Here is a 15,448-nt window from a genome sequence, read left to right as displayed (position 1 = left end):
CCAACTACTTCCTTGGCTCTGAATAAAGCACAGCTGGAATGCCTTTATGTATGAATTCGATACACTCTGTACATATGTTATATATTTTTCTGTACATACGTTTCATGTTTTTGGTAGATTTTCATGTCATACATATTCTGCTTTCATTCTTTTCTTTGTCACAGTAAGTTCTGCACATCCTAATAATGATGTAATCCATACTTTTGATTCATTCTATCTGACATATGTTATGCATAAACATTAACGTGTGTTTATGTAACCCCTTCTTGTTTATATTCTATTGTTCTTTGCTGTATCCTATTACTGTTTGCTGTAGCAACAACCCAATTTCCCCATGGGGAACATTTAAGTTTCATCTTATATTATCTCATAGCTGGAACTCGTCTTTATCTTTATTTCTTGGCTGAAACATGTATAAACACATTTACACAACATTGTCTCTCTCTCTCTCTCTCTCTCTCTCTCTCTCTCTCCTCTCTCTCTCTCTCTCTCTCTCTCTCTCTCTCTCTCTCTCTCTTCTCTCTCTCTCTCTCTCTCTCTCTCTCTCTCTCTCTCTCTCTCTCTCTCTTCTCCCTCCTTCCCTCCTCCATCTCTCTCCACCAGATCGGTCGATCGACAGAGAGTCCCATAGACTTTGTGGTGACGGACACGGTGGCGGGCAGCCAGAGTAACTCAGACACCCAGTCGGTCCAGAGCACCATCTCCCGCTTTGCCTGCCGCATCATGTGCCAGCGCACGCCGCCCTACACCGCGCGCATCTACGCCGCCGGCTTCGACTCCCTCCAAGAACATCTTCCTCGGGGTGAGTGCTTTACCTCCGCTGCCTGGGCGCTGTGGCCTCTTACCCGGTTCATGCTCTCACTGTGGCTTGACGTGTGCGGCAGGTCCATGTACCTCGGCGTTCACGCTTCTTGCGCATTCATGGCGGCCACGCGACTGAAAACTCCAAGTTCAAGTTCGACTTTATTATAATCCCAGAGGGCAACTGTTTCGCAGGCCAAAAGCAACACAGCAATAGACAACACAAAGAACAATACAAACAGTTACAAAAGACATAATCAAACACACATCGCAGTCTAGGGTAAAGTGCTTTACAGGAAAGTATTACTACAGCAAAGTGCGAGTGCCTATCTATTTAACAAGCTAATAGCTGTTGGAACAAATGAGTGCTCGTGTCTGTTTGTTTTAATCCTCGGTACGTTGAAACGGGAACCTGAGGGGGGAGTCTGGACCTCTGAGTCTAGTGGGTGGTCAACATCAAGAAGGATGGCATGGGCTTTCTGCAGGGCTCGTCTCTTGAATAATTCGGGGCAGACCAGCCTGACTGACTCCTATAACCTTGCTGCAGTGCTTCACAATCCGGCTAAGAGCCTTTTTACTTTTCACACTTAGATTTCCGAACCAACAAATCATAGAAAAACACAATACTGACTGAATAAAAGATTTATAAAACATGGTCATTAGTATCTTGTCAACATTGAAAGACCTCATTTTCCTCAAGCAAAACAAGCGTTGTTGACCCTTCTTACATAAGACATCAGTATTTGTGTCAAAGCACAGTTTGCTGTCAGTGACAGTTCCCAGATACTTATATGTCTCGACACTCTCCACCACCTGGCCCTTGATGGTGGTATGTATAGGAGCCAGGGGTTTTCGTCTAAAATCAATGGACATCTCCTTGGTTTTGGTTACATTAAGCTGTAAAAAGGCAGCATCACACCGAGCAACAAAATCATCAACAACTGGACCGCGGCCTGTCTCTTCCTCCTCCAGTAAGCTGACAATAACAGAATCGTCAGCAAACTTCACAATGTGTCTGTTTTCCTACTGGCTACAGCAGTCATTTGTGTACAGGATATACAACAGGGGCGACAGGACACACCCCTGTGGAGATCCAGTAGAGGACACCAGCAGATTAGCTAAAATATGGGGCTGGATCGTATTAAAAGCAGATGAAAAATCAATAAAAAGCAGTTTTGCACGTGTCTTAGAGCCGTCCAGATGCTTGAACACCATATTTAGCAGTGTGGCAGTTGCGTCTTTCACCCCTCGATTGGCCCTGTAAGCAAACCGCAATGGGTCCAGTGCTTTAGTGCCGATGTGGGAAAATTCAGTTCTCGATTTCCCCCAGCGAGACAAAAACCCCACTGGAATTCCCTCTGGTTCCTCTTCGTTGAGCTGATCTTCAACGGAGATGCATCTACGTAACTGTAAGGCCGTCTGCGTTGTTTTGAGTTTTAGGCGGTGCGACTCGTCTTGACTGCACACACTCTGCTGCCTTCCTGAGGCTTTCGTTTGGACCCTGTGTACTCCTTACCATGAGGCAGTTGCTGTATAGAATTGAAGCTAATGTGTGTGAGTAGGAAAGAGAGAGAGAGGAAAAAAGAAAGACTGTAAGAAAGAGGGGATGAAAGGAAGAAAGTGCCAAAGAACCACAAGGAAGACGGACAGAAAGAATGAGTTGAAAATAAAGAGGAAAAGAAAAGTGGAAGAGAGACGTACTTGCTGTGCTCACAGTTTTCGGACAGTTTCCTGTTTCCCTGCTTTTCTCCCATTACTTTATCTTTCTTTTTTTTTTTTTAAAGCAGCTAGTATAAATCACTCAGCCAGAGATCCTGGGTTCTAATCCCAAGTGAGTCAATTTAGCACCAAACGGGTCGCATCTTATCGCAAATTACGTGTTCATTTAATATCAGAAGCATTCGTGATTCTTCCAACAGTTAAGTAAAGACATATATATCAATTCAGCAGAGAATTTTTTTTCACAGCTACAAAATGAGATGCTTTGTCCCCCTCCTCCTGATCACGACCCTCTCTCGCCTCCCTCTCTCCCTCAGGAGAAGGCTGCTAAGTGGAAGACGTCGGACGGCCAGATGGACGGGCTGACCACCAACGGCGTGCTGGTGATGCACCCGCGCCACGGCTTCACCCAGGACTCCAAGCCGGGCGTCTGGAGGGAGATCTCCGTCTGCGGCAACGTCTTCACCCTGCGAGAGACGCGCTCCGCCCAGCAGCGCGGCAAGATGGTGAGAGACGCAAATAGAGCTGCAACGATTAATCGATTAGTTGTCAACTATTAAATTAATCGCCAACTATTTTGATAATTGATTAATCGGTTTGAGTAATTTTTTAAGAAAAATACGTCAAAATTCTCTGATTCCAGCTTCTTAAATGTGAATATTTTCTGGTTTCTTTCCTCCTCTATGACAGTAAACTGAATATCTTTGGGTTGTGGACAAAACAAGACATTTGAGGACGTCACCTTGGGCTTTGGGAAACACTGATCCACATTTTTCACCATTTTCTGGCATTTTATAGACCAAACAACTAATCGATTAATCGAGAAAATAATTTGACAGATTAATTGGCAATGACGCAAACATGTAACACACACGTTCATCCACTGAAGAGCTTTCCCTTTCACAGTTAGGGTGTGTGTTCATAGTTTTTCACTTCGCTTTTTCAAGAAGACCACATGAGGTTGGGTCGCTTTTTCTTTTTTTTTTGTGAGTGGACTAATCGCAACAAAGAAGAGGCGGGGCCTGACAGTTTACAACAACAACCACAATGAAAACACAGAAAGTAGAGGTTGAAAAGTTGGTTGTAGTTGTTACTCTGATCATTAAGAGTCAGTGTGGAGCAAATTGGCTGTGTTGCAGGAGTTTCATGTAAGTTTAAGGGAGAGTTGGGGCATCAGTACTGTCAGCTGCTCATTATGGAAACAAAGTGCGCACTGCATGACCCGCTTTTCCAAATTCTCAGCACAAAATGCAGCTGAGCGAGTGACTTCTGTACAAAAAAAGCAGAATGGTGTGAGCGTACCATTAGAGAATCCAGATGCTTGCTTGCTTTCTTTCTTTCTGTCTTTCTTTCCTTTCTTTCTTTCTCTTTCTTTCGTTCTTTCTTTCTTTCTGTATTTCTTTCTGTATTTCTTTCTTTCTTTCTTTCTGTATTTCTTTCTTTCTTTCTTTCTGTATTTCTTTCTTTCTCTTTCTTTCGTTCTTTCTTTCTTTCTGTATTTCTTTCTGTATTTCTTTCTTTCTTTCTTTCTGTATTTCTTTCTTTCTTTCTTTCTGTCTTTCTTTCCTTTCTTTCTTTCTCTTTCTTTCGTTCTTTCTTTCTTTCTGTATTTCTTTCTGTATTTCTTTCTTTCTTTCTTTCTGTATTTCTTTCTTTCTTTCTTTCTGTATTTCTTTCTTTCTCTTTCTTTCGTTCTTTCTTTCTTTCTGTATTTCTTTCTGTATTTCTTTCTTTCTTTCTTTCTGTATTTCTTTCTTTCTTTCTTTCTGTATTTCTTTCTTTCTGTATTTCTTTCTGTAATTTTTTCTTTTCTTTCTTTCTGTATTTCTTTCTTTCTTTCTTTCTTTCTTTCTTTCTTTCTTTTTGTATTTCTTTCTGTAATTTTTTCTTTTCTGTCTTTCTGTATTTCTTTCTGTGTTTTTTTCTTTCTGTATTTCTTTCTCTTTCTGTATTTCTTTCCTTCTCTTTCTGTCTTTCTGTATTTCTTTCTTTCTGTGTTTTTTTCTTTCTGTATTTCTTTCTCTTTCTGTACTTCTTTCTGTAATTCTTTCTGTATTTCTTTTTCTTTCTGTATTTTTTTCTTTCTGTATTTCTTTCTGTATTTCTTTTTTTCTTTCTGTATTTCTTTCTCTTGCTGTATTTCTTTCCTTCTCTTTCTGTCTTTCTGTATTTCTTTCTGTGTTTTTTTCTTTCTGTATTTCTTTCTCTTTCTGTACTTCTTTCTGTAATTCTTTCTGTATTTCTTTTTCTTTCTGTATTTTTTTCTTTCTGTATTTCTTTCTGTATTTTTTTCTTTCTGTATTTCTTTCTCTTTCTGTATTTCTTTCTGTATTTCTTTCTGTATTTCTTTCTGTATTTCTTTCTGTATTTCTTTCTGTATTTTTTTCTTTCTGTATTTCTTTCTCTTGCTGTATTTCTTTCCTTCTCTTTCTGTATTTCTTTTTCTTTCTGTATTTTTTTCTTTCTGTATTTCTTTCTGTATTTCTTTTTTTCTTTCTATATTTCTTTCTCTTTCTGTATTTCTTTCTGTATTTCTTTCTGTATTTCTGTATTTCTGTATTTCTTTCTGTATGTCCTTCTTTCTGTATGTCTTTCTGTATTTCTGTGTCACCCGCTCTCTCTCTCTCTCTCTCCTGCTCGCTCTCACACACCAACCCTCACACTGACAGACAGGGGAGTTCAGTCGGCAGCCACCGGGGGGTTATGGGGGATGCCGTCTCCATGGCAACCGGCCCGGGTGTCAAGCTATGTGTAACAGGACCTTGTAAGGGGATCCTCCAACTGACGTCAGTGCCTCTCCACCAATCGTGGCACTGATTCGCCCCCCCCCCCTCCACCATGTCCAATCAGAGCCCGGCCCCCAGTGTGGCCACCTGGAGCGTTTGTCTGATTGGATCTGGGCTGTGGGAGTGATGTCACAGGGTTTCAGCTGGACTTGAACCAGCAACCTTTTTCACTACAAAGCGGCCTTTCTAGTTTCTCTTCTCTTCTCTTCTCTTCTCTTCTCTTCTCTTCTCTTCTCTTCTCTTCTCTTCTCTTCTCTTCTCTTTTCTTCTCTTCTCTTCTCCTCTCTCCTTTCCTTCTCTCCTCTTCTCCTTTCCTCTTCTCCTCATTTCTTCTCTTCTTGTCTTTTATTCTCTTTTTCTCTTCTCCTCTTCTCTTCTCCCCTCTCCCCTCTTTCTCTTCTCATCTCCTCTACTCCTTTGCTCTCTTTTCTTTTCTCTGCTCCTCTTCTCTTTTCTATTCCTCTCCTCTTCTCTTCCTCTCGTCTCCTTTTCTCTTCTCTTCTTCTCCTAACCTCCTCTCCAAACTTGCCTCCCCACGACAGTCACATCCAACCAGAAGCACATTGTCAGTGTGTTAGCAGGTCTTTTTATGGGACGTCCCACCCCCTTCCCCCCTCTTCACGTCTCCCAGCACAGCACAAATTAACAACTCTCTTATCTCCACCTGCCCTTTAATATCCAGAGGGTTAACCGTGTGTGCAGTAACCACTACTATAGAAACCACTCATTATTTCACAGCCGATTGACAATTAAGATAGTCGTCAATGGCGAAGCACCTATTTTCATTAGGTACGGTAATAGAGCATGATGGGGTTGAACCGGTTTGCTGAATGCACACAGAAGTGGTGACTCCTCAGTCTTTTTGGGGGATGGTGTTGCTAACGTAGAGATGACTTGGGGTTACTGTGGTTATGGCAGCTTATGTCAATTTAGCCATGCCAGTCAGTGGCCACTGTTACGCAGACTTAAAGATACAACCTAGAATTTATTTGCCAATCAAAACTTTTGGGTAGATTCACATATTTTCTTCTAAAAAAATAAGCTCTTTGGAAATTATCTGACCTCGAAATGCTTATCTGTTTTTGTTCAATCTTTACAAATATTACAAACATGAAAGAAACCTGTTTCAGATTTGTAACACATCTAGTATATTGCTTTTCAACCAAAGCACTAAAGTATACAGCTGAGTGGGATAACCAGCTAGTGTAAGCAAAGGTTAACAACTGAAAGACATTCTGATTAAATGAGGAAAAAAATCAAAAATCTATTGGGCTAGCAGTAGCTTTGTGTGTGTGTGTGTGTGTGTGTGTGTGTGTGTGTGTTAATAAGTAGCTGGGCTGCGTAGTTGAATGTTTTTTTTATCCCTTGGTGTACTTAATCTGTTGAAAATGAGATATCCACCATTTCTAAAAAAAAAACGACACACCTACTGAGACAAAAATGATGGCATGAAATAAGAACTCACTGTTGAATATTCCTAAAGTTATTAACTCTGTTGAGCTCTTAATATAAAATGGTATCCTTTTAGAGGACATAGTGTTTTTTATATTAAGCAATGAGTTTTCAGATGGACAGATTCGGCCTTGCTAGTGGGGGAGTTTGCCCTTCTGCAGATTGACACAAGGTTGAAACCAGTATAATTAGAAATACCTTACATTGCAATTATACACACACACATACACACACACACACACACACACACACGCACGCACACACACAGAGTGGGTTCAGGGAGCCTACTGTGGGGATTGCTGTATAAGTATAATGGATGTTGGAAGGATAATGGATAATAGATGTTGAGGAGAATACAGTGTCTGAGGCCCTGCTGCGTTTAATAAAAACACTTTGTGTTGATTAATGATTAGCTCCGGTGTAATTAAATTATAACTGTGTAGAGAGGGAGAGAGACAGACAGTGTGTGTGTGTGTGTGTGTACATGCGTGTGCGCTTGTGTGTGTTCTCACTCGCATCCATGCATGTTTACATAGATGAAATTGATCTAGTGCACTGGGATCATTACACTTCAACCTCCTGATTTATTCATCAGGCCAACAGTTTTTCATATCGTTGTGGCGGCAGCTTAAAGTGAAGTTGAACTTTGGCAGTACCTTGGGTTGTGTAGCTTCCTGGCCATGATATAACCCGGAAAAAAGTGAGGGACACGTTTTTTATATATTGGCAGAATCTGCTTTGTCAAAGTCCTGTCTCACACTTTTTTTCGCCTATTTACAATTATTGGTGAACGTACTATTTTCTTCATGCCATTGGTTTCCTCCGACCGGATTTCAGTGTTACACTTGTTCAAACTGCAAGGTTATAAACATAAAGAAAGCGATTCACTTAACCACAATTTAGACACAGGACTAGTGTTTTTATGTATTGTCAGAATCTGCTTTGTTCGTGTTTGTTTATATGGTAGAATTGTGATATGCAGACCTGTTTTGCCATATAATCAGAGTGAATGGAGAGAGAGAAAAAACACACAATTCTCCAGTCTCCTCTGTCGGAACAACAGATAAATAAGAATCGTTGATTTTGGGGTTTTATCATGGCCAAGAATCTACACAACCCAAGGAACTACCAAAGTTCGACATCACTTTAAAAGGAGCAGACTTGTGGCTGGAAGGTTGCTGGTTCAAATCCACCAACAGTCTGGGAAAATCTGGGCAGGGGAAGTGAACGAGTAACATCAACAACTAGCAGTGAGACGCCCCCGAGCAAGGCACTACACCCTGAACTGCTCCAGTCGAGCTGCTCGGTAACCAACAGTAGAGGACTGGTCATACTGGGCAGCTCCCAGTGTGAATGTGTGTCACCGCATCAATTTGAAGAGGGCATTAGGCAAGGCTAAGATTATTTTTATTGCACATTTCGTACACAAAGGCAATTCAAAGTCCTTTACACAAGATAAACAAGACATTAGATAAGAAATACTGGATAAGATTAAAAAACAAGATAATGAAGTGTATAAGAAGAGAGAATAAATAAAGAGAATAAAGATCAAGAACAGAACGTTACTGAAAAGAGCGTGTGTGCTCAGCAAACCTTCCCGTGGATAAATTAAAATCGGTCGTTTTTTAAAATTAAAACCCTTCACCAGGAGAAACAAATTAAAAGCCTCACCCCATGGCAGTGTAGCACAGTTGCCACAGATGTGTGTGTGTGTGTGTGTGTGTGTGTGTGTGTGTGTGTGTGTGTGTCAGCCTGTTGGAAATGTGTTTGCCCTTACAAGCAGTGACCTCAGCACCGGCGTGACCATGAGTAATCTCTCACTTAAAGGCCTCGGGATCCAGCCTGCTGTTAGTTCACCCTCCCTCCCCTATATATTTTAGATCTCTCCTTTCTTCCCCCCCCTCCTTTTCTCTCTCGCTTGATTACAATCACCGCTCCCTCCGTCTTCTTGTTTTTCCTCCCTCCCTCCATCTCCTTGTTATCTAAAAGTGGAATTTCCCAGTGTGTCTGACGAGGCTAGCAAGCTCAGCGTTGTTTCCCCATCGGCTTTCTGTACTGCCCTCCCCGGGTATTTCATCCCCCCCCTCTCCCCGTGTCATCTTGCCTCCAGCTGTCCGTCCCCAGCCTCCTCCCTGATACACCCACCTTTAGCTAGGGAGATGTGGAAAAAGGCTGGGTGTGACTGCCACCTGCTGGGCTGCATTGAGCACTACAAATCTCAGCGCTTCACCTTTCTATCAGGCTGCAATCAGCACAACTAAAGTGAAGAAAAATGTGGGAAAATCTCCGGAAACCTGAAATCCAGAAAGATCACATCGCAGGTTGTCTTGAGTACCTTAACATTCAGAAGTCCTCTGCCTGGATTATGTAGTTTAATGTGAGTTATATGAGTACAAATTGAAATTAGTACTCAGTTTTCATACGTTTAAGTGATTTCATAGTGTGATCTTGCCTTGTCTGCTTTTGTGTTATTCTTTTTAACAAGTGAGTCCACGCCTGTTTGTAGTTTTTCTTTAGAAAGGCTGAAATGGAGACAGAGTGGAGTAGACACAGGAGAAGACACTCTGGTTGGATTTGATCCCACACCTAAAGGGGTGTGTGTGGCTTCGGAGGTCTTAAAGGTGCATTAAGTAATCTGTGATCTCTATCGACCTCTGCTGGCAACCACTAGGAATTACAACAACATCGGTCGGTTTAACGTTTCTCCTCTTATGCAAGTCTCTTGAAATTAAAGAGTAACTCAACACCAAACCCAGATCTGTGTAAAGCCTGACAGCGGTGACACCAAAGATCAGGTGTTCAGTTTCTCTTTATGTAAGTCTCTTGAAATTCCAGTGGACAGTTTTTGCTCCAGAACAGAGAAGTAATCGTTGAGTGATTGGTATTGATCAACTACGCTATCAACCCCCCTGCAGATACATTATGGTAATTTGGTTCTGAGATTTGGGGATTTCTGGGAATGACCTGCTGTAATTTTTGGTCTGGTTTATGTAGGGCTGTGCAAAAAAATAGATATAGCTGAGTATTGCAATATTTTTTTCCATGATACTGTATTGATTTTCCAGCCCCTCGTATCGATACATAAAAGAAATTATTCATGTTTTAAACAGATTTAAAATGTCCTTAAATTTCCCTCAAATCCCTTTGAATGAAATAGTTTTGACTCAATTTGTCCGCTGAGTTATCAATATAATGTGATGTACATATTAGACTACCCAGGTGGTACACAGCAAGTTGTATTTTCAGCTCTATTTTTAAATTTTCAGTAAATTATGTAGAGTATTGCAATGTATCGCAATATGTATCGTGTCGTAATTTATCGTGATACGTATCGTATCGTGAGGTCCTTACCAATACCCAGCCTTAGGTTTATGTCTGTAGTGGTTCTTCTCTCTAACCCTTCCCCTCTCTCTCTACTTTTTTAAAAGATAGTCGGTAACTTAAGTCCCTAGCTGAGAAAATGATAGTTTTGTGGGACTAGAAGGTGACTCAATCTCTCTCTCTCTCTCTCCCTCTCTCTCCCTCCCTCTCTCTCTTCTAGGTGGACACTGAGAGTCAGGAGCTGGTCGACGGCTCGCTCATCGACCTTTGCGGCGCCACCCTGCTGTGGCGCACGGCCGAGGGCCTGTCGCGCACGCCCACCGTCAAACACCTGGAGGCGCTGCGGCAGGAGATCAACGCGGCCCGCCCGCAGTGTCCCGTGGGCTTCAACACGCTCGCCTTCCCCTCCATGCGCCGCAAGGACACGCCGGACGAGAAGCAGCCCTGGGTCTACCTGCACTGCGGCCACGTGCACGGCTACCACAACTGGGGCAACCACCGCGAGGAGCGGGAGGGCCGCGAGGGCCGGCACAGGGAGTGTCCCATGTGCCGAGCCAAGGGGCCCTACGTGCCGCTGTGGCTGGGCTGCGAGGCGGGCTTCTACCTGGACGCCGCCCCGCCCACGCACGCCTTCAGCCCCTGCGGCCACGTTTGCTCGGAGAAGACGGCGGCCTTCTGGAGTCAGATCCCGCTGCCGCACGGCACGCACACCTTCCACGCCGCCTGCCCCTTCTGCGCCCAGCAGCTGGCTGGAGAGCAGGGCTACGTCAGACTCATCTTCCAGGGACCCCTCGACTAGCTTCCCGGCGTCCGTTTGGAGCGAGGGGGGCGGGGTTTCCTGTTTGGACACCTAAACCATGCATAGGAACGACGCCCGCAGCTCCCCAGAAACCCAGTTTTGTTTTGTTCTTTCCTCTGCCGTTCTTTTATAAGCTTTTTTCTGGACTTTTCTCTCGCTCTCTTTCTCATTTTTAAGTGACCTTTATATTGCTTTTTCATGAATGACAACAAAGATTTCTATATTTTCATGTGAAACCAGAGACACAAAAAAAAAACAAGCATACAAAGAACACTGCTGGGTGAAATTTTGTGTTGTTTTTTGGCAAAGAACTTTTAACAACAGTATTTATCTATACTACTAACACACCGTAGGGCAAACATACGGTTTTATTCATGTTTATTGTTGCAATATACATCTGTGTACGTCTATTAGAGCTAACTTAAACAAAGACATTTATTTATGGCCCACAGGAACCATCGCTTCATCCTTTATCTCTGTCAAATATGCCTAACTTCAATACTCTTTAGCATTTTTATTTGAAAACACAGTATAATAATGTTAATCAGATATAAAGTTCTAGGTGTGTTCTGAGGGTTTTGTTCTGTGTCTGTTCCCTCATGTCCAGCTCTCAGATCAGTTTGAGTATCTGACTGCAGCGTCTCGTCGTATTTATACACCCACGTTCCCCGTTTTCTGGTGTGCTCCCACTTTGTGTAACGTGTGTCAACTGTTCGGTTCTACTTCTTTCTCATAAGGCATCGCCACAGCCTTTCACGTTCAAAGCAATAGAGTTGGAATGGAGACTTCCCCTAAAGCATTATGGGAAATGGAGTCCTCTATGGATGGCGTCTATGTAACCGGTCAAGCAGCCTGAGCCGGCTGCTCCCTCCCTTTAAGTCCAGGTGGAAAACCTAAAAGGCCAAGTACAAGTTTTCTGTGTGTGAGCGCACTGTGAGCATATCTTTAGGTTAGCCAGGATACTGTAGCTATGTAGCTAATGTCACACACACACACACTCATACACACACACACACACACACTAACCAGACCTGGGTCAAATACTATTTATTATAGTAGAAGAGGAAAGGAACTTGCACGCTGTCCACACTGAGGCTCATGATGCAAAAAATGGAAAAATGTAATACAAGCTGTAGGTTATTAACAAAAAGTGCTGCAGTAAACAAGCAGTGTTGACAGTGTGCGGTTTGTTTTGCTCGACTGCTGTGCTGCATGTATGTTGTTTGGGGCTGACGCAGTTATGAAGAAAACTATCATCTTTCTTATTTTGACAGATACTGTGATCATAATGCTTAATCTTATCAGACTCGATTTGAGAAACAAAATTATTTATACTCCACTTTGGGTATCTTAATCCAGCATATTGACTGTTTTCAACTACCATGGACATTTGAAATGAAATGAAATGAAATGTTTCAGTCTTGCCAATACTAAGGTAGTTTCTTTATTGACTATAGATGATTGATTGTGCAGCCCAATCAGATGCTGATAATTGTATACACCATTTCCAACAGGATTTGAAAATACTTTTCATGATTTGTTTAGGCCTGATTACATGCCATATGTGTGAAACTTGCAACATAGAACAGAAAGAGTGCTTCAGAACAGTGATTCTTAACCTTTTTCATATCAAGGATCCCTAATTTAGTCCACATTAGAGCCACAGACCCCCATTTTGTCCAGAATCCCATGACTATCTGTATTGCAGGTAGAGAGATAACAGTGAAACTATGATCAAAACAGTCATTCTTCTACATTTTCTAATCATGTTAACTTCTTGTAAATTAAATAATGGCGACGTTTAACAATTCATCAATTTGCTGGGGGACCCCCTGGAACCTCCTCAAGGACCCCTGGTGGTCCCCGGACCCCGCGTTGAGAACCACTGCTTTAGACAGTCGAGGGGAAGTATTTTGAAATCAGTTTATTTGCTTCTCCATAGGGCTTGATTAATCATTTAGTCTATAAAATGTCAAAAATAATGACAAATGCCCATAAAGTTACCAGAGCCCAAAGTGACTCTTAAAATGTCTTACTTAGTCTGATCAGCTGCCAAAAAATCCCCCAAAGTGTTAGTTTTATGATATGAAACAGAGAAAAGCAGCAAATCTCTTGTGTTTTTACTTGATAAAGTGACTGAAACAAAATTATACATTTTAAAAATAATATAATATAACTTATAATCGATTAATCTTCTGTCAGTCAATAATTGTTTCAGCACTACTTCTCTGCGATTGACAGCTTACATGAAACTGAACTGAATGAAGTGTCCCGGTGTGGTAAGCCCCGCCCATCCGAGACTTAACCAAAAACTGATTTGCAGCCGTTTGACCCGGGCTTCACACACACACACACACACACACACACACACACACACACACACACACACACGCACACACACACACACACTCCTGCATGGGTTAATTTCTTCAGTCCAAACTCCAGTTAATATTCTCTCTGTTGAATGTCTGAACTCATCAGGGCTTCATACTGAATTTAGTGCTTTCCTTGCTGTGTAATGAATTTATCTCCATGGAATTTCCTGTGGCTGATTAGTTTTACACTGTGCGTTCAGAATATCAGGACTGCCTGCTCTTTCTGTTAAATAGACTGAAAGCTATTGATCCCTTATTATCGATTGTCACCTCTTGAAAGCAGAGAGGGTGGGATGTAGACACAGGAGAGCAGATAAGGTAAAAAAATATTGATCGTGCAAAAGGCGGTCCTGATATTTTGGACAGTGTGAAAGCTCAAGAGTCTCAGTGCCGTACACACAACATAATCTGCATGCCGACTTTCTAATACTCATGCAACTAGGCAGCAGGATGAGACACACACACACAAACACACACAAACACACACACACACACACGCTGCAGAAATATTCCAACAGTAAAGCGGCTTTACCGATTTTACAAGTCGCTCTCAAACTGTCCCGTTCTTAAATGCAGATTGAGCATCAGCTATGCATTTAAGATCTGAAGCTAAGTCACAGCTTGCAGGTATCGGCTTGTGTGTGTGTGTGTGTGTGTGTGAGAGAGAGAGTGAGAGATTGTAATTTATGTTAATGAGTACTGTATGTATTTGTATGTATACAGTATTCCACTTGTGTGTGTGTGTGTGTTTCACCTTTCCACACAGTAGTTCAATTCTGATCAATCTTCCCCCCCGATGCTCGGACTGCAACACACTAACTCACCTCAGGGAGAAAAAAAACAATGACCTGTGTCTCATCTACACACACACACAAACACACACACACACACACACACACACACTCTGCTAAGGTCTTCTGAGGATACCTCATCAGTAAAAAAAAAGTCTTTATTTAAGTTTCGTGTCTTGCCTTTCCCTGACCCGGCCCCAGGTTGTTTTAAGGCACCGTGTCTGTCTCTTTTCTGTGGATAAAGTGTGTGAGTTAAGGGCTTCACTCTGTCTGTATACTGTTCTGTCTGTTATCCCTGTTTTTACACCCAGACATGGCCGCCCTCCCCCTCCTCCCTCCCCCTCACCCCCCTCCCCCCCCCCCCCTCCCTCCACCGCTCCGCTCCTCTCTGGAGTCTCCTCGTGCTTTTTAAAAGGCAAAAGCGTAGAATGTTTCAAACAGTTTTTGTACCAACTTTAAACAATAAAGTTTAAAAGTGACACATTTCCCAGTGTGCCGGGTTTCTTTTGCACAGACAATAAATGAATAGATGGGATTAGATTAGAAAAACTTGAATGTCCTCATTTTTTAGTTTGTTTGTTTTGATTGACAGAGAAACAGTTATGTCAACTTTCAACACAAGTATATCACATGGGAAAAGTGGAATCGCCTATTAAAACTAAACTAAAACTTAATACAGCTTCAGTTTCAGTGCTTTGTTGTCATCAAAACTCAGCTGACACCCACATTTAAAGATAAAGTCCTGATAAAGTTCACACCATATAATGCAGCATCAGATATAAGTGTAAAATGAGTTAAATAATTTAAAAGAAATAAAAAATTTTAATGGGTCAATGCTGCCATTTGAGTGTTGAGGTGCTGAGGCAAATAAAAATCATCAGGTACTTATCTAAATTTTGACTTGTCAAAGTGGTTTCAAAGCTTTGAAAGACTAGAAATCAGTTGCAACTTCAGGCTTCGTTCTCAATATCATCTGTGCAGATTGGACGTCAGAAGCTTTTTATGGCAAATTATTTCCACTTCTCAAATGAATGGCAGCAGAATATGTGTCAAATTTGAGTTTCATAAGTAAAGGCAACAACCATCTCATAAGATATACTGTATATACTATACTTCTATATATACTATACTACTATATATACTATACTACTATACTATACTGTATATACACCATACTGCATATACTATATATTATTATATATAATAATATTATATATTATTATATACATCTTGCATATTCATATATCTTGCATACTCATGTCCACTGTTCATACTGTGGATACTGTTCATACTGTATATATCTTAGCACATTCATACTACCCTTACAGCTTATTCTATTTATATATTATATATTATACATGTACATTACATTGCACTGCACTTTTACTGCTTCTTTTGCACTTC

General features: G+C 41.7%; 1 protein-coding gene across 1 annotated transcript in view; it reads left to right on the top strand.

Annotated features, from left to right (window-relative positions):
- Nucleotides 1-12,374, top strand: part of peli1b (pellino E3 ubiquitin protein ligase 1b) — a 51,549-nt gene extending 39,175 nt beyond the window's left edge. Inside the window, 4 exon segments of the mRNA XM_071516034.1 lie at nucleotides 604-780; nucleotides 782-802; nucleotides 2,838-3,026; nucleotides 10,300-12,374. Of these exon segments, the coding sequence (XP_071372135.1) occupies nucleotides 604-780; nucleotides 782-802; nucleotides 2,838-3,026; nucleotides 10,300-10,878 (966 nt within the window). The 3' untranslated portion in view covers nucleotides 10,879-12,374.
- Nucleotides 12,375-15,448: the final 3,074 nt, after the last annotated feature.

Source organism: Centroberyx affinis, unplaced genomic scaffold, assembly GCF_046629955.1.
Source record: "Centroberyx affinis isolate AG114_WGS23_722 - 3 ecotype Tasmania unplaced genomic scaffold, CSIRO-AGI_Caff_v1 ptg000391l_1, whole genome shotgun sequence".
Taxonomy (NCBI): Eukaryota; Metazoa; Chordata; class Actinopteri; order Beryciformes; family Berycidae; genus Centroberyx; species Centroberyx affinis.
Note: the sequence above shows the minus strand (reverse complement) of the source record. Positions and strands in the feature narration are given on the sequence as shown.